We start from the raw sequence: 20,367 nt of genomic DNA, 5'->3' as shown, positions 1-20,367 counted from the left end.
GGCTGTAAGCGTAAAACTGCGCAAAATACACCCGCGAATCACATTTCAGAGTGGAACATTCCGCGAACTCATATCTAATACCCATGCGTTGAAGTATCTCAATGCTTTTGCAATGAATTTTTTTTCAAAGGTGATAAAAAAGATATTGAAAATATGATGTACAGTAATTGTGCATGTACATGCATTTCTGCACCAAGACTCCTATGTCCTTGCATATACTATTGATTTTTTGATACAATAACACTGACACCCCATACACGGCGTTTTTGTCAAATCTGACGACTCGCTGACACGATATAGATTAGTGGTCTGCCATATTTGTGCATCGGATTATCTACTCCATTTTAATTTCAGCTAGCATTGTTTGATTTCCTTGACAACCAGTACATCCGAGATTTGAAGACTTTTCATGCGTCCCACGACCTGACTAGGTCTTCAAGACGTTTGTTTGTTGCCAAAAATGGTCGTTTGTTTGCGTGCCAAGAGCATTTAACACTGGAAACGGCGCAACCCGACAAGGGTTTCTCTCAAAAAAGGGTTGTTTTGAACGTCAGTGTCGTTTTAATATAGTGTAATTACTCGTCAGCTTTTTGATTTGGCCAATTTTCTCCAAGAAATATTTGCCGTAGATTTTTACAAAACATAAACAAGGTCAAGGTTACCATGGAACTTACTATTTTTTGAATTGTTTGATTAAAAGGGGAGAAAAACGATCGCGCGAATTACAGTAACTGTCATTTCATGGATACCGTTATTGCAATATTATATGCTATTATATTCACTTTCACTTCTACAATTTACTTGGTTTTAAGAGGGCTTAATGGCCATAATTTTCTTTACATTCATTGGACTAAAAATAAATTGTCCAATGAAATATTGCGTTTCTCGTCTGTTCGGTTATGCCTTCAAACTGAAATCTTCGCTTGGTAACACTCAATTTGATATATCTGTATTAATTCGTCGCTGAATCGTATTTTAAAACAATTATTGCTGGGGGTTTGGTGGGGGTTCGATTAATACGGTGATTTAGCTATCCTCGAAATACCATATTCACCTTGCCTTCGGCTCGCTACTACAGTACTGCTCGGGTAGCTTATTAATCATCGCTCAAAAACAGCTACAATAAATTGTATAACATTGTTTTTAATTGATAAATTATTGTCTTTTTTGTTTCATGTACAAAAGTACAAGATATCAACATTGTCTAATTTAAACAAAAAGCATCGGACATTCAGACATTCTGTACGCGTATATTTATGATTAGCGGTCGCAAAAGCACGCACATCTGCTACCCAAAGATAAACCAATTGAACTAGATGACTCCAACAATATGCATGTGCATTTGCCAGTGCAACGTTCTCTTTGGAAAAACAATTTGAGATTTGACACGTACAATAACCTTATAGAATGACTACCCTAATGGACGAAGTCAATGGGCTTATGAAAATAATAATTTGCAGGCTGTTTGGACCGACACGTCCTACGCAGATAGCTCTACCGCGTGTCTCGGGGTACATTGAGCAGTCGTTTCGCCACTCATCATGGGTTATCCAACCAGAAGCGATTAAGCATAAAGATCAGAGAGTTGTCGTTTTCGGACGTAAAAAATCACAACATGGCTATATGAATGTACATCTATGATAATGGATTTAACTTTTTTTAAATTTACTGCTTGTGAAATTAACTTTTTATGATTTTACTCGTATTAGATCCTTATTACCCCTTTGTTATACCCTGTTTGTAATGTGTTTTTAAATAGTTGTTGGGATTTTTGTTTGTTTTTGGTTTGTTTTTATTTTTAGTTGGTGAGGAGGGGAGGAGGTCTTTTGACATACATGTATAGTAGGATTCTCCAATGAATCGACATCATTTGAGTTGATTGTTAAAACATGAATTGTCTAATATGCAGAAATACCAATGACCACCGATTAGCTTACTTAAGTTTTGGTGAAGCTTATTGTCAATTCGTCTCGATGAGCCATTGAAGGGATCACTTTTGTAAGGTCGCTGTTTCCTTTCCCGCCGTTTTCTCTGAGAATCTGTCGTGACGTCAGAAGTGGAGCGGGACACGACCAGCTGCATGAAATACAAAACACCTCATTAGGATTGGGTAGTCCCCATTGATAAAGAAGGCATAGCCGATACTAAGCGTGTTACACCAAATGAACTTTCCTATATCTTGGATACAACTTAATCAATAAAATTGTAGCAGTAAGACAAACGGAATATCAAACTTAAATTTGTTCCATTATGTCACAAAGTTGTAACAGAGATAAAGCTTTCTAAGCTCATTGAGCTAAAGTTTGAATGTAAAGTTAAGTTTAAAATACTGCATCAGTTGTTACTCATGTTTTTGTCTTCCTTATAGAATTTGCAAATGAAATTTACAAGACACCATTTTTGTCCGTACGGAAACTATATGATGACGAGATGGATTCGCAGAATATGACAATACAAAAACTATTGAAAATAAATTTTATACCATGTAGATTTTTTTAGAATTAATTTTTATAGAATAAAAGTAAAAGGGGACATCTCTTTAAAAAAAGGAAAAGGTCATTAATTAGGACACAATCCACTATTACATAATGATATTAAATAGGAAAATTATGTCCAAGTATACTGAGTATTTGGCCCAAACATATCTGTTATGCACCTAGATTCAATGAATCTGAGGCTATTATGGATCAGATACCTTAAGCTATCATTTTTTGAAATATTTTTATTTATGATTGGGAGGAAAAGTATTCTTTCGAACTTCGTATTCATCAACAAATTCAAGTCAAAGACACTGGTTTTCTCCTTATTTCAGTACTTTATAAAGGATTCCTTCGGATTTCGTGCTATGTACGATCAGAACAGGATATTTATGTACAAAATTAAGGGTATCGTTCACAAACAGTGGGTCAGAAACCTGGATGTGATCAAGAGCGCCTTCCTAAAGTGGTTAAACTAACTATTTTGAATTGTCGGTTAAAGACTTGTGTAGCGTGTGTGACATGTCCCAAAGAAGTATTTTCATCATGTACAAAAGATAATTGCCAAAGTCCACTATAATTTGTCTAATTTGTCTTTTGTCTAATACTATGGTATTAGACAAAATAATGCTAAAATATTAGATAAGTCATAAGAGATTTTTAACTTAGTAATATCAAAAAACTTAACAAAGTAGCTTTCTAAAATATGTGTTTATCATCAGAAAATAAATTACAAGCTGTATCGTTTATTCAATACGTATGTGTATGAGAAACTAGACAGATCATTGGTTTCCAACTATTATTTATCATTGAAAATGAGAGAGTCTTACCTTGGAGTCCGATTGGAACATGTCGACAGATTCACAGTTACACCCTGGCTCAGCGGTACATATATCAATCTCCGACCCATGGTTCGAGCTATCCGCCGAGGGAAAGCTGAAAGAAGCAAGATCGCTAGGACTGTTGGGAAAAGAAAACGCCCCTGGAGAGTATGGACTAAAGTTGTTTAAGTTAAACACTTCACAGCTGTGAGACCTGTTTAATGGGAGATGGATTGGTTCCGGTTTCTTTGCATCAAGTTTCTGTTCACGAGAGTGGGTCACTGTGTCAACGGACAGTGAAGACGTGAGTTTTGGATGTGACCTCACAGTCGGAAGCCCTCTGTTTGCTCCTTGGTTCATTACATCTGATCTGGACTTTCTTTGTTTGGTTGGCAATTTACGTTTACGTGCCGCTCGAAGAATGATTCGACTATTGGAGCCGTTCTTGTTGCCAAGGACAAGTGCTTTGTTAGAAGGATTGGTTTCTTTTGGACTAGAAACTGTTTGGGGGTTTATTGCACTAGCAGATTTCGGAGATGGATCCTCATCACAAATATCACTTGTTTTCTGGATGCAACAATTACAATGATTTTCGAGTTTATCTTTACTTTTTGAGCGGATCCCTTGTTCTTCCTCCTCCTCTGTATCTGTAGCATGAGCTGCCAATTCGACGTCTGTGGAAAATATGTTTAGTGTAGCATACACAGTATTTCCATCCGTGGAAAGTTCCAGTGGATCAACATCCTCCGAGAATGACTTGGATGGTGTTAATTTATCATCTCTTCCCGGTGTTCGTAAACTTTTAGAACGCCTTGGTGATTGGATGGAAACTTCTGGTGTTCTTGTGCAAAATGATTCACTCGACTTTAACCTTTCTTTCCTTGTCACAAGCTTTGATACTTGAGTATTATCAACTTCTTCGTTATCTTCTTTCTGAGTTTCTCCGCCAGGATGAAAGTCCTGCTGACTAGATTTGTTATCATCATTTAATGTCAATTTTTCTATACTTGGTAATTTTCTGTGAACTCTTTCTTGCGATCTTGACCCCTGGATTATAGCTTCATGTACTATTTTCTCGTGTTTTGATTCAAATGAATTTTCAACATTACTGCTTGTTGCAAAAACTTCATCACTTTCATTCGAGATGTCATTAGTTGAGACCCTTTGTTTTTGCGTAGGGCTTACACAGGAGCTAGGTTCCTTGGGTAATCGTCTAGATGACGTCACCGTCGATGCACATTTGTCCAAATTCTTCATGAAAGACTGTGGTATTTTTTCTTTGTTTCGGAGCACATCTTTTACATATTCTTGTCCTTTTTTCAATTTTTCTTTCCGAGATCGTTTAAAGTCTTCAAAACTTGGAATAACAAACTTTGAACGCCTAGTTTTTGTCCGACCATATGTCTTTTCGTCATTTAATTTCAAAGCTACTTGTATATCATTGAAATTGGGATCACTGGTACCCGTCAGAGACAATGACCTTTTTGCCCTTATTGCTGCTGGGTTTTGAGACTGCATAGATACTGAACATTCAGAGTCATTTCCGCTAATCTCGTTTTCTTTATTATCCTCCTTCACTGGTTTAGAAGGACTAGTCAAGTTATTTGTTGACTGGAGTTCTTCCTCGAGATCAATTTTGGAAAGGTCAAGGTTGGAGAAAGCCTTTTTCAATGTTCCCCTGCTTCGCCCTTGCCTTTGAGCAATTTTCTCCAGTAAATTACCGTGCTTATTGAGATACTTCTTGAAGAGCTCATTGTTTAACATCAACTCAACACGGGGGGAAACAGACACTTTCTTTAAGTCGCCCTTAACAAGGGTGGTCATCGGATCATTTTCGTTTTCTTGAACAGGACGATGCTTTCCAACTGGCGGCTTGCCAAGAGGTCTGGAGGAATCCCGGATATCATTATTTGTGTTACTTACTTCCGTCATCGTCTGCGAATTAAGCTCAAGATGGCTCTGAGATGTTTGTGAACTAACCATTACGGAGCAACGAAGGTTTCATCCCAACCTGAGCAAAGGCAGTCCTTCTTCCCAATCTCCAAAAGCCATCTCCTAAAAAAAAAGACAACATATCGCTGGTTAGTGGTTTGTTTAATTTACGGAAAGATGGGAATACTAGAGGCACTATCTTTAAGTGCATGTTTTAGATATTTAAGCAGCACTCTGTTTGCAGGTGAAGACTGCATACATACACACACATGTGTATTTGCTATAAGGCAGCGGTCGTGTTGTTTTATCAAACAATTAGATTTAAACCCAATACATCATCAATTTAAAATCTTTGTTATAGGTGTAATTTAACGAGCCTTTGAATAAATAATGGTTACCGCTAAGAAAACAGAAATTCCCTTTCACACATTTAAATTGTTATCACATTCCACAACTGATCTTTAAAAATTTTACACATATGGCAATATGAGCTAAAACATGGCATTTAGGGTGGAATTCCAAGCAAGAGTCTTGGTATCTCCTAAATTGATCAATGTAGAGTAACAAAAACCCAACAGCAGCCCACACAGTATATTAAATTCCAGACACTTCATTTAAACGTAGAGTTTGAAATGAATTTGAAGAGGATTTCTCTTTAACAAATGCTTTAAGATCCACACAATAATCCAAAATACTTTGACATTCCTTCTTGGTTAACAAATACTGATATTGAAAATTACATGTAACTTGAATGTAAAACAATTTCAAAACCTCATAGAGGGAGGTACATGTACAAGACGATTTTAAGGGATTTAATGGGTGGAACTAATTGCCCTATAATTTCGGTAATAGTGACGTAAAATTGCTTACCACTGTTATGGAATACACAATAATAACACGCTATTCGTCTAGCACACTCAGTGGTCAATATCTAGTAATGTTTTAAGTCTAGGAATCAAAAAAGGTACCTTTGCCGACGATTTCCACGTAATCAAAGATAAAGGGGAAAAAACATCTTGCAAAAGAATGCTACCCAACAACTGATAAAGGAATTGAAGCTATATCAAGCAAACCCTATTCATAGTTGACGGGAGAAGATTATTTTGTTTTATTGTCAATTCTGTAAACAGGAACAAATATTTTAGATATTTTCATTGACTTGAAATCCAAAAAATTAACTAAACAAATACCACAACGTGTTTTAAATTAGAGAGAAAACTTTAAAGAATTCAAATATTTTCCAGACACAATCCTAAGAGAAATTCCTGTTTTTCTTTAACCTGGCAAAAATCCAGTTGGTGATCCTGTCCCTATTCTTTTTTTAGTTAAATATAGTACATTTTCAAACCAACGGACGTGAGAGTGACAAAAGTTGTTTTACTTATATAAAAGTTAATTCCATGTTAAACACTCGAAAAACAGGGGTACGTGAAATTAAAAATATCTTCAAAGCTTCACCAATTACTTTTTCCTAAGAAATTTAAGGAACAAGAGAGACATTAAGTAGAGAAATATAAAAATGTTAGTCTTGCAAGTATAGGGGATTACACAGAAGCTATGAGGGGATTAACTCTCTTAGTGGTTTAGTGGTAATATGATAAAGTACTTAAATGTCGGATTAATTCTTCGGTCTTTTCACTTTGTATATTCCTTTGAGTAAATATTGAGAAGAAGGTTTATTCGTCAATAATTTCACATGTCAACATTCCATTCCGAAAATGAATGTCGACATGTTTCTATTTTAAGAAAATTTGGTTATCTATTTAGGGTAGCATACTACTCTGCAATAGAATAAGATGAACTTTCCGACAAAGGGTGCATTAAGATTGTTCAGTGCAATTGAAATAAAAGGTTATCAAAGCAAAATAAAACCAGGATAGCTTTATCGGTGGCAAATCTTTCACACACCGAAATATAAAGACACAAAATGCTTGCGATAACGATATTTTCTGTATCGTTAAATTGCAATTTCGTCACCTGGAATTCTAATCTAATTCCACGACTCTCCATGTAATTAATTGCAATGACTTTAGGCAATTACACATGAAATAAAAAAGTTCGACCGTTCGAGTGTGATATGACTAATCTAGATTTTTCTACGCCGAAGTAGTCTTTGCATATTATTTACAATGTGAATCACTGCAAAAGCTTCTATAACCATAAACAAGATTTCAGTCAAGAAATTAATATCTTTCGAATTGTTTACAAAATAAAAGAAAAAAACCTGTCAGTTTTGGCGTAATCAAGGATGCATTATTTTCAAAAGAGTTTCTCGAACAAATTGATTAGTCCGATTTTTTTAAAGAATGTTTGATTGGCAAGAGAATAAACAAAGGAAGCAAGAGATTTAAAGAGATAAAAAAAAAGACCTTTGAACAATCCCATATATACAAAACCACTGAATTACAGATCCGATACATGTATTAATGTATGGGACATTCATTTTTCTCCATCGTGAGACTACGAATTGCGATAAGTCGAGCACTTTTTCACCCATTCAAATCGATGCATTTTCCAATACTGAGGACGAAAACACTTCAGATTTCAGATACAATGCCAGATCTTTTTCAATTGATGCGCAGAGACTGCAGTTTTATGTATTAGTTTCAAAAGAATAATCCCCTCCCCGTTTTTTTTTATTCTTTAGTACCCAAAGAACTGTCCTTAGAACTTCCTTGTTGAGTTTTTAATGTTGGGGTTTAGTAAGAGTTTTCAACAAAAAAGGGTGTTAGTCATCAAATATTATATACACAATACACAGGACTGACATTATTGTAAATTTTAGATATATTTGTTATTTTCATATAAGGCATTGAAATACAGATTTGCATTTCATTGAAGAAATATCCTTTCACCAAATGCATTTCTACAATTTTTTTTACATTTGTCAATGCATTACGAAAAAATCTTAAAAAGCAGTGTAACAGGGATAATCGCAAAAAAAATTGTAGAAAAGAAATCTTTATTTCGACGTTTTCCCGAGTGTGTTTTTGGCTTCAATTCGAATCGCAATAAATAGTAAGATGGATGGGATTGCCGTGCACGTGGATTTCACGGCTGTCCATTAGGTCCGCAATTCACGAGCGGAAGTAAGTGACAAACAAGAGAGATAACTCATGTCGATAGGCAGAAGTGAGTAGCCTTAAACTTGAAAGGATGCATGAAAATTGACGGGGAAGACAGATGGACGATACAGCAAGCATACACGGAACTTAACCACAATTACTTTATTAAATAATCTTCCGGGAACCATTTTTTTAAACGCAGATTGGTCAATAGATTACCGTGTTGCCCTTGATGACAAATAGATAAAGAGTTCCGTGCGATACAATGTGAGGAAATCACTTTTACCGCTGTATGACTACGCTTCTAAGCTCTTTATCAATAAACCATTAGGGGTTTGTAGTTCAACGAAAACCTCATTAATAGCATTTATGCATGTTACAGTCGGAATGATGTGTTTGCTCTGCTTAGTGTCGTAATATTTATTTCAAATTTAAATTACAGAATATGTAATAAATCCACTGCATGTTATTTAAACAAACAATGTTCAGCTACTTTTTTTTAAAGTTTATTTTCTTAATATTGTTTTTTGAGGATGTATTTTTTTCCGTTAGAAGCAACATATTTCATTGCAAGTGATCTGAGTGTGCTTGGTAAGAAAGTTGTTAAACTCCATGATAAACATGAACAATGTTTTTTGATAACCCTCCATTTTACAGTGTAATAAATGTAATAAAATATGTGGCGACTTTTATTCGAACGGGCGACCTGTCACAACCATCGATAAAACTTAGGATTCCACAATTCACACATTATTTATATTCTAATATAGAATATAACGGTAACCAAAGAGGTAAATATTAGAACCATTTTAACAAGAGCTTGGACTTTGGGTAGTTAGTGTCAAACCGCAATGTGACGTAGGCCTGTCGATTTCATTGCAGGCCACTCAGCCATTGCTCTTTGAAATCAACAAGATTTGTCTGGCTTTTGAGAAAAGACAACGCAATCGATGTATATTTCACTCGAAATCAACATCATTCTTAACTTGTTTTGACGCAAGAAATAGACAGTAACGTCCTACTGAAAGTCCAAGACCTTGTTAAAACGGTTCTAGTTGAATTGCTCGACATAGTTCGAATATCCATGCAAGGATTATCCCTTTGCTTCTTTTAGAAGGGTGAGGGTCAAGGATTCTAACTCAAAAATCAGTTCCCACACCCAAAATACATATCTTTACTATTATACCACTTGACCTACTTACAATGAAATGTAGGTCAATGATTTATGCTACTGGGATTAATTTGATATTCATATTTTTTCAAAAGACCAAATTATACCGTCAATTTTCGCGAGAACATCTTCAATGTCATTTCAATGACGTGATATATGATCCTTATTATACGCGTAATTGTATTTTAAAAGTTGGCATCGTTTTTTTAAAAAAAACTGGGTCAAAATTATTATATCATCACTACTGCCATCAAATTTTTTAGCAATGGTTTTTAGTTCAAATGTTACGTAATTTTTGCTTCTTTAGAAAGGAATGGTCCTCCAGTATTGAGACTGATGCAAAAGCTGCTTCAACCTTTAGGAAACAATCAAATTGCAAGGAATGTTTTCGTGTCGAAACTAATTCCAATTATGTCATTGATTCCGGTAACTCTTGGCCGCGTCTAGTATTTAGTAGCGAAGGGCGCTGGGGGGTTTTTTTTCCACGAATCTAATGTTGTTCAATATCGACATTTTCTCCAACTAAGCATTTGATTAGGTCTGTCTTTGATTAGCGACCCATTTTCTACAGTGTCACTCGGTCGCCGCCAACAGTGGTCGCTACATGTACCATCAACAGTAACTGTGTTAACAAAATCGCGGACGTTTGAACTATATACAATTGACCTACATAAAAGTTTACTGACCTTAAATGTAAAACATAATTTAAGTAAATGGTATGCAGGTGCAAAATTGTTCTTGGCAATGGAACAACGTTTTTCCAACAGGCACGATTTATTAGATAATTTTGGGTTAACTGAATATTTCATTATATCCGGTTATCATTATTATATAGGACTAAAGGGGGTACTAGTGTTCGGAAACATTTTTCGCTTTCTGTGAATTTTTTTTATAATCTCAGTGAATAAGAACAAATTTTCCCTGTACATGTACATTAATTGCGGTCGATATTTGGGCGTTCCAGCTGAAGTTTCGTTCATTACGCGACGAATATTTTCTAAGACTTTAATCTAATTTACCTCGTAACATGTAACTATTTTTATCGAAGTTTAGATATGAAGTATTTTTAATCATCGTTTGAAATACAGAGGTATCCTAAAAATCGGATAATACGTGTTAGCTTAAAATGCTAATGTCGCATATGCAAATGATTGTTACTTCATATCCATTAACTCTATTTAGTAAGTTCTAGTAATTGTTCAATGCATGTAACGGAAATAAACAACGAGATCTATTACTATGTACAACAATGTATAATCATATCAATGTAACAACGACTTTTAAAAGAATATCTTTTATTCAATTATATTTATGTTTATACAATAAATACAATAAACATTAGTAAGATGTGATGATCTTAAGATTCTTCAAAAATCGCAACATCATGCATTGGACTAGTTTTTTTTATTATTCTTAATAAATCTTCGTTTAAGACAAAAACTACATATCAAGAAACTTTGCAATTATCACGTGACCATTCGGGGTACCAATCCAAAGAACTGGTTCCTCGTACTGCTGGTCGATAGCTAATGCATTAATGCCGGAAATCCCGGGACCTTCAACGGTGAAACGCTTGACGACTCTTCCGTCCACGCTTGTTACGTGTATAGGGAGAGGACCAAACTCTAGCGGACAAACGGCGGTCAAGAGATTGTCGTTCATATCCGTAATGATAGACTTCCCTTCCCAGTCCTCTTCTGGTTTAGTACGTGAACTCGATTTTCCGGACGGGTCGACCACTACCAACTGTTTGTCATCCACCACGCAGATGTGACCTTTGGACGTCACCGTGACATACCTCGGGACCGAAAACATCGGCTGCCCAGCAAAATCAAAGCAGATCTCCTTCAAAAGCATCCCGTTGTCGGCAAAAACCGCAATTTTACCGGGAGAGTCGCTCTTCTGCAAGCAAACAAAAAGCTGGTCTTCAGCGTTCGTGTGTAGACCATACGTGCTATAGGGGGCCAAATTCTCAAATTCGGTTATAGTATGGTCCGGCTTGATGATGTGCAGTTCAGGCCTGGCACTGGAACAGTACAGAGTGCCATAGCGATTTACAGTGGTGTAAGTGGGCAAAAATTTTACAACGAATTCATCGTGAATATGTCCAGACCTCAGAACTAAATAGACCCGGTAGTTATAGGTTGTGACCCAAGCTTTGCCGTCCGGTCGGATCTGTATGCTGTAGATACTGGATTTGCCTTTCTCCGGCTTAAATTTTAGCTCAAACTTCAGCTCATTTCTGTACGTTTTCATCTGACCAGAACCAAATCTATTGTCCTCGACCAGCGTTCCATACACGGACTGCAGGCTTTCTTTTCCAGCTCTCAGCTTCAACGGCTTCGGGAGACCGTTGACTGAAAAGCTTGGTATGTTCATTGCAGCAAGTTTTGGAAGGGTGTCTTTGGCAAATTGTTCGACGGTCGAATCATCATCAGCATCATCTAGAGTAGTTAACAGTCGCTTGATATATCTTAACTGTTTTATATGCTTCTCTTTGGTTTCTTGATTATCCTTGATCATTTGTTCAACGGCGGTTTTGTCGGGTTTCGATTTGTCGTCAACAGTCTGTAGCATTTCTTTTTCCATACGGTCGATGTCTTCCTTCAGTTTCTTACTTATCTCAGAAATTTCAGCTTTGTTTTCGATTGTTGCTTTGTCGTATTTATTATGAAAATCTTGACACTCCTGAACAACGAGATCGAACGAAGACAATTCGTTCTCTTTTTTATCTACCTGTTCCATAATGTCCTTAATTTTAGGATGTTTCGTCCCGCCTGCGATCGCAGTTGTATTCCCCGCCTTCTCATCGAGGGCGATGTTTTGACCTTCACCTTGAGAATAGGACTCCGCCAGAGAGACGATGTTATGGTGCTTGGTCCCGGCGAGCTTTAGGTGGTAATTGTGACACGGATCACATAATTTCTGTTGGCAGTCCGTGCATTTCCAGTTAGCAACGGAATCCGATTCGCACAGATCACAATTTACTGGTGCTTGGGCGCCACCCTTTTCCATTCTAAAGCCGATTTCCCTTGACAATTTTTCAAGTGAAGTTCTAAAATGTTGTTGACACGATGGAAATCCCGCCAGATTTTACTCTTCCGATGAAGTTCAGAATGAATACGCGTGACTCCCTTTACATGTGTTGACCTGGCAGTTTTGTGATCTCCATCCTAGTATATTAAACTCGCAACAACTTATGTTTAAGTGACCGAAAGAAAGCAAAGCTGATAAGAGACCGGAAGTATAAAGTAGTGTGTGTAAATAAACCACGAGAGACAACTTATAAAACAATGCATAATGACCTTTATTTCGGGGGGGGGGGGGTAGATTGTGTTTATTTATAATTGTTTTGCACGCATGATTGTTGTTTTTGCTCTATTGTTATATTATTTGAGGGGAGGGTGTCTTCTGTTGACATTTAGTTTCTTAAAAGAACATTTTAATGATTAATCTCCATCAGCTTTAATTTAGCTTGGAATGGAGCAGACACGGTGTAATATTCCCTCAGACACGGTCGCCATTCTTCGTCATTCTTAATCGTGTAGTGATATTTTTTTTTTATACCAAACAAGATTTGAACGTAAATCGATCTTGAATGAAAAAAAATGGTTCTATAGTGTCAGTTTCTTTTAATGAATAGAAATTTACAAGCTCCCTTCAGGTACATAATATACTACCGGGAAGTACATGTATATATATAAAGTCCCTGCTTTTCCGCTATGCCTAAATTGATAGCATACGCAAATTTTTAGGAAAACCGTCTAAATTTAAGCTCTTAATTCGTTGTTCTTTTTTGTAGTTTAGTGTAAAAAAATATCTCTCTTAAAATAAATGAAGGGGGAGAATTATCAGGTACTGTATGCATCACGAATGATCATAACAAATAAGCACTGACAACGCATATTAGTATTTTATTCACGAGGCAGACAAAATGACCTGTTAGGAGATCTTTTATAAGGTGTTTACCGATGCCAAGGATTCGACCTGTCAATCGGGTGTTTCTTTATAATGAATTACACGTCATTTACAGGACTAATTAAACTTTGCTGATTTTACACAGTCATTCTGAGATAGCATATAGTTTTGAGCCTACAAACTAGATTTGAAAGATACTCGTCATTGTAAAAAATCAAATTAATACCTACAAGGTTGGAAAATCATGACACGTTTGACCTGCAGCGAAGAGCATCGAGTCGTAATATTTTATTAACCAATTAAGGTGCATTTTAATATATCGTAAAGTGCAATCATTTCCCCTAAATACTTTCAAATATAGCCAAATTACCTCAGTGTTATTGCCTCCCCAATAGGTACATTGCCCCTATTTTTGAATACTGAAAATTATAGGAGGGTAGATTGCTCCAGGTTAATTTTTCAACAGTAAACGAAGTGTGTCAAATTTGTTACATGTACATATAGGGGTGATGTTCTCCAACCACTTTTCTTGTTTTTCTTTCAGATGTTTTCTGATAAAATATGACAACTTGTGCCTGCCGGGTGTTTTAGAGATTTATTTGTAGTAAATATATTTATTTACGTTCTTTTCCATTACCCGGCTCGGTGTTTTTATACTTAGCTTTGTTTTCGACCGATTCCAGGGAACCTCTTCGCCTGGTACCTAGCTGCCCAGATCCTGGATTCGATTTAGCTAATTCCATTACAAAGGTAATGAGAAAGTCAAATTAAAAAACATAGGGGGGCATTTAAAACAAGTCAGTGTGAATGTTCTTTTGTTTGCCAAACAGGCGTTTGTACTACAACTTTAATCCGTGTGATTTCTTCTGTAAATGGGTTAATCGTGTCATGAGATTTGGTTAAATATATGCATGCTTGGGCACGGACCGAGCAACGAGAACTTCATTCATTAAATAACTTGTTTGGTCAATTATAATCAATGACACTGCTTTCAATCAACAGAGTGACTTTACTCTCACTCTTAACTCCAAAATAAAGATTCATACAGTACTATTTGCCTCTACGGCATAATTGAAAGTACATGTAGTCACTGTCCTTTATGTAAGTTTAGCTTATTAAAAATCAAAATTTCAAATTGTCATGTACAAATTTTGATTCTCGATGATCTATTTTTTGTTAAAAACAAAAAACAAAAAAAACACTATGATAAATGAGGCAAGAATTTATATACCATACATTGGCTTACTTATGTAATTATGTGGCCATTTTGTTATAGTATTATGGTTTTTTTTAAATCATATATATCATTCTTTCTTTATTTCCTCCCTTAGGAGATTGTGGCATGAAATTTTACAAAGAACAATATACAAACATCATTACACACACCACACACACACACACACACACACACACACACAAAGAAGAAAAGAAAAACTATATTAGCCTATTGCCACTTGGCATCGGAGAAAAAAAAACAGAAAAGAGAGGGGGGAAAAGTCAAGAAAACAAAAACAGAAACATATATACATGGGGATGTCCATTTGAGTATGACTTGATGTAACCTACAGCTATAACAATGTGTACAGTGTAGAAAAGTATCTTGACTATTGTACTGGTATTTTACGTCGTGTTTTGAATAGAACACAGGTATCGGTTGTACCATGCTGTGGTGTCCCTCAAGAAGCGGAAGTTGAGGATGTGCAAGGTGCGTAAATTTGTCCTTAAATTATTAAAAATCAAAATTTCAAATTGTCATGTACAAATTTTGATTCTCGATGATCTATTTTTTTTTGTCATAAACACTTTGATAAATGAGGCAAGAATTTATATACCATACATTGGCTTACTTATATAATTTTGAGGCCATTTTGTTATAGTATTATGATTTTTTTTAAAAGTCATATATAAACTGTCATATTGCAAATTTAACAAGTTGTAGTAAAAACAAAACATACGACAAAAAATTAATCAAAACCGATCACGCGATCACGAGATTGAGTACCGGTCCTATGAAACGCGATCGGTAATTTTTAGGGGTAAACTTTCTTTGAATTATGATATATAATGCAATAGTAAAATGTTTGTAAGTGTTGAAAACGAGAATCTCTTGAGGTTTCGTGCAACATTTCATGTTTGAGGCGTATGGCGTGATCCTGATCCGCAGTGGGGTGTTCACACATCGACAGTCAAAAATTAATTATACTGTGCAATTTTTATTTTGAAAAGGTTGTCATCAATTTTCTTACAAAACTTGAAAACAATGGAAAACGATAAGTATTAAATTGCCCCATCTGCCCATTTTATGACGTCCCTTAAACTAATGGACTCTCTTTTTATATGTGTTTCTTACGTTTGCAGTGACGCGTTAAGTTAAATACTGCTAGAGTAAAGAACGATGCATTTTATTTAACAGGGGTTTGTTGAGTGGTTAACCTTGATTTGGTTGCAATAGATAGTTTGAAATTCAGCAAATTTGAAACATATCAATAACAAATTTGTTTAATAGATTGTTTGAAATTCTATTAAGGATGTAACATAGTAATGAAAAAAATGAACAGAGGTGACAGTGACGAAGTAACGGGGGAGTCGAGCCAAACTTGGAACAGGGTTGTCTTTGTTTTATTGATTTAGCTATTAAGTGTAAAAAAAAAAAAAAAAAAAAAAAAAAAAAACAATTTTCAATTGCATTTACCTATATTTTTGTAACAAAATATCCTATCAGTTTCTAACACCTTCAGCGCCCATCATAAAGATTTATTTATTTTTTTATTTATTTATTTTATTCGTGACGACATATAATTTACCGATAAAATGATATCACAAGTTTGATATATTTGGAGTGCCAACTTAAACTGTGCAGCATTAAGCGAACATTGTTTATATACTATAGTATTTCTTTGGTGTTTCTAAAGACCCCCACCATTTTTTAAGATTGGGAAGCTTTTTCAAAGGACTTGCTTTGTCCAATTTTCAATTGTAAAAATAAACTACCATCCAACAGAGATAAAAAAAAAATTTAGCGCCGTAGAACAAAAGATTTTTTTTATATCTTTCTTGTGTTCAGGCAATGTTGACATTTATCGCAAAGACCATTAATTATTTTTTCTTTGTAGAAGTATTTTAAACAAAACAAAAATCAATATTCCAACCGCGACCAACGTTGTGCGCTGCAGATAATAATTTTCTTTCAAGACGTGTAATTTAGATTATAGAAATAGAGCAAACAGCAGTAGATTAAACTAGCTGTCGGTGACAAAGGCTCTCTGGAAAAATTTTACTTATGTATTTGAAAGGTTCTGGAGAAGATTAACCGAAATTGCTCGCTCACTTGGATTTTTGTATGTCGGAGCGGACAATGCTTCCCTCGGTGAAAACTGCCAAAAGCAGCTAATTTTCTGCTTAATCAAAAGTGCGAAATCCAAACTCTGTACATACGGAATGACAAAGAACTCTGAAAATGAAATCGAAATCAATTGATCATGAAGTTCCTGACCTGCTGTTTTGATATTGCAATTACGCCGCGAGTGCAAATCGTTTCTCCGAAATATCGAGAACATGCATGGATTATGGATTGAACAGGTTTACGTTAACTTTTACAAAAATTGACATACCCGTATCACACCTGATCTACCTAATTTGTCGCACACGTGTTCAAACAATTACCCCTTCCCTTTCCAACAACTCTTGTATGAATTATGGACGAAGTCCTTGAAAAATTCGATATTGGCATTGTTCCTAAAGAATGACTCTTCATCAACTATGCCGGCTTTCTATCCAAACGATTCGATTCAAAATTTACTTCAACTTGGTGTATGTAGCAGAATCATTAAAATTGCAAAATGATCTTGAAGAGTACGCATATACCTAGATCGTATGTCAACACCTGGCAAATAATTGTCCATACAAATATTAAAACGTTCTTGCCAAATATTCCATCAATTCCATAATTCTAAGTTTATCTTTCAAATAACACATGGGAAATGCTCTAGGAATTCCCATTAGCTTTTTCTTTCTTCCTTTTATTCTTTGTTACAAAAATTACATAGGCTTGAAACGAAACCCCATCAAATTTCTATAATTTCAGCATAATCGTCGCCAAACGAATAAAATGTAAAAACCCATGCATAGAATATTTACACGTCAGTTCACATTTTCATAAAAATGGTACATGTATCTATTTAAATAGTTTCGATAAATAATGGGACACCAAGATTTGAAAATTTGTCAATTATTTCAATGCATGCCATGAAGATGGTTGCACCGTAAAAAAAAAAAACCAGCCTAGTTTAAACTGATATAACACACGTTTTGATTTTCTCTTAAAATCATGCTTGAATATTTGTTACTGGCATTGAAGTAATCCCTGAATGTCTTTGAAGATGCGTGGGTTTGTGTTTTGATTTTTGAATGAGATCAAAGAGAAGCAATACGAGATTTCCATCGACCCACTAACTAAGAGTACATGCATGTGCCTCCCTCTTTTTTCTTCATTTGGAATCATTAACTGCGTGCAAACTTCATTGATATAAGATTTCTGTGGCGGGTAGGATCATATCTTATGGCAGATAACAATCGCAAAGCAAGAATTAAATCTTAACAGCTGATAACAATCGGTCAGTTTATCTATACACGTCAGCCAAAAGGTTAAATAATGGTTAAACAAAACCGCTTAGCTACTCAAGCAGAAACGTTGGTATTTTTACAGAACCTATTGTAAACGCTAATGGGACAATCCCCCTTCCCAACTTCTGATCTTGGCTACAACTCCTTGTCCATTAGCATTAGAACGAAAATTAATAAGTACTTTTTTTTTCAAGGTTCTCTTATAAGATCTTTAATGGGGTCCCTCATTTACCAAATGCCTTGCCTTATCACTCTTGCTTGAGAGCCTTTGCATTACTAACCCGAATTCAACAAAGGATCGAGTGCCATGGGCCACAATTAGGTGTTAGGGGGTGAAATTTATGAAAATTGATTTGTAATATCAGGCTCCGCATAATTGCCCCAGATATAAAGCACTCGATAGAGCATAGCAGGTTTTGATGGATGTTGTTCAAAGTATTGTGTACCATTTGCTTGTTTAAAACCACAATGAATGTATGGACGATTTTTATATATATTAAAAACATTTTTCAAAAAGTAAATTAAAGTAAACTGTTTTTAATTCACTTTGGGGGCTCTTTAACGAGCACATGTACATTTATGCTTAGACTTAATTATAGTCATGATTCTAATCAATGCACAACTTTCACTCTTCCAGAACAGATTTTGACATTCCTTGTTTCTCAGCTTACAATTCCGCGAACCATGAGCAAAGGGGGTAGGTTGTGTACGTGTCTTAAAGAGCACATCATGTCTATAAATCTTCGTCTCAAGTTTACCGGAGTTCATATCTTTGGATTACCAATGAAATCTTTTATATCTGTCTTTTTTTCCTTTTATATCATTTATCATCTTAGAATGGGTATTAAGCTTTTATATATATAATACAAGTCTCTTCACTGCACTTGACATGTACTGAGTTAAATGGACGTCTTTTTGAAGGCAACATAATGCGCTCTCAATGCTCAATATAAATGCACATTAAATCCTTACATACACAGAACTGAAGAGGCTATAGGTAGAAAGTAAATGAAAAAGGGCTATATAATGGAGTGTCAGATTTGCATGTTCGAGGCCATCGACAAGCTCGATTCTTTTATTATTGGATTCTTGATTGTTGGTCAGGGAAAAAGGGGGCTTGAACAGGATTTGTCTTATGCAACATGCACATTTCGTGTGCAAACACAATAACAATTTTGCTATATGGTCTCTTACCCATTTTGGTAGTATAAAATATTGTTTTTCATTAATACATGCAATATTAACAGAGGAAGTAATGGAAAATCCAAGATAACCATTGCAGACCATTATTCGCAAATAGTGATTTTCAGGGACTGCCATCATCCTCACCCCCCTACCCCACACACACACACATGCATCTCCCCAAAACTTAAAAAATGAACGTTCCTCTAAGAGGTATTGAATAAGAATAAATATTTTCCTACCTGTATTTCCAACGGGAAAGCAAAATCGATCCCAAAATATGTTCGGAATTCCTGCTGTTGTCAAAAAATCAATTCGCAATCAGGTTGGGGAATAGGCCTATACTGCGGTAGTATTACCCAGATTTTAGTGTCCGTAACGGCAGTTAGAAACCCATTACCGGCAGAAGAAAAAAAAACTAATTACACTCTTTTTCTCCAAAGACACAATATATTCCCGCAGAAAAATAATTATTTAAACATTCCAGCTGAAAATTTAAATAGCTTGAGTAATTTAAGGTTTCTCCAATATGTGTCCAAAGACAAAATGAAATTTCACAATCCAACACCAGAAAAAAATGAAAATGTATTCCCTCAAAAAATGAAATATACACGGTCAGATGGCCGGCAGAACTTTATCCAGAAAATGGACACGATTTCTTCGCTATGGTTTCAAATTTCATTCCATCTGAACAACAGTTGTATAAACAAATGCAGCTATTCAAAGGGTTTTTTTTTTGAGTCACTGGTAAATCGTAGTAATTTGGAATCCGCTTAATGCCATTATTTGGGCAATTACCCTACAATGCCAACCACGTATGGGCCCTTGTGAAACGTCAAGCCTACCAAAGCTGCCTGCTTGAATGAGCCCGAGCCAGGTGAGGTGTACAATACACCCTAATCAACACTGAGGCGATAGCCGTTGTTAAATTGTTTAATTTTAATAATCAATGAATTTAAAGAACCCCCCCCTAAGGATTAATAAGCGTTCCTGACAGTTTGAAGAAAAATGTGTGCTTATTGGAAAAACTGTCATGCAGATTTTACAATTTTAAAACAAAATTTAATCTCATTCTTTGCAACAGTTGGAGAGATCACATTAAACGGGTAGAGGATTAAATTTGATAAAACTTGGTATTTGATCCATGGAATTTTATCTGTGATGTACGTCTTATACAG

General features: G+C 35.5%; 1 protein-coding gene across 3 annotated transcripts in view; it reads right to left on the bottom strand.

The window, feature by feature from the left end:
* Positions 1–20,092, bottom strand: part of LOC105322822 (uncharacterized) — a 29,317-nt gene extending 9,225 nt beyond the window's left edge. Inside the window, exons 1-3 of one of the 3 annotated variants that reach the window (XM_066076174.1) lie at positions 19,432–20,092; positions 3,308–5,353; positions 1,938–2,076 (exon numbers count right to left, since the gene is read on the bottom strand). In XM_066076174.1, coding sequence (XP_065932246.1) covers positions 1,938–2,076; positions 3,308–5,281 — 2,113 coding nt within the window. In that variant the 5' untranslated portion in view covers positions 5,282–5,353; positions 19,432–20,092. Of the gene's footprint in view, positions 1–1,937; positions 2,077–3,307; positions 5,354–6,100; positions 6,228–19,431 lie in introns of those variants that run through there. The other 2 variants (XM_066076176.1, XM_066076175.1) reach the window with 2 other exon arrangements.
* Positions 20,093–20,367: the final 275 nt, after the last annotated feature.

The sequence above is a fragment of the Magallana gigas genome, chromosome 2 (assembly GCF_963853765.1).
Source record: "Magallana gigas chromosome 2, xbMagGiga1.1, whole genome shotgun sequence".
NCBI classification, from domain to species: domain Eukaryota; kingdom Metazoa; phylum Mollusca; class Bivalvia; order Ostreida; family Ostreidae; genus Magallana; species Magallana gigas.
The sequence above is the reverse complement of the archived record's forward strand: the minus strand, read 5'-3'. Positions and strand labels throughout refer to the sequence as shown.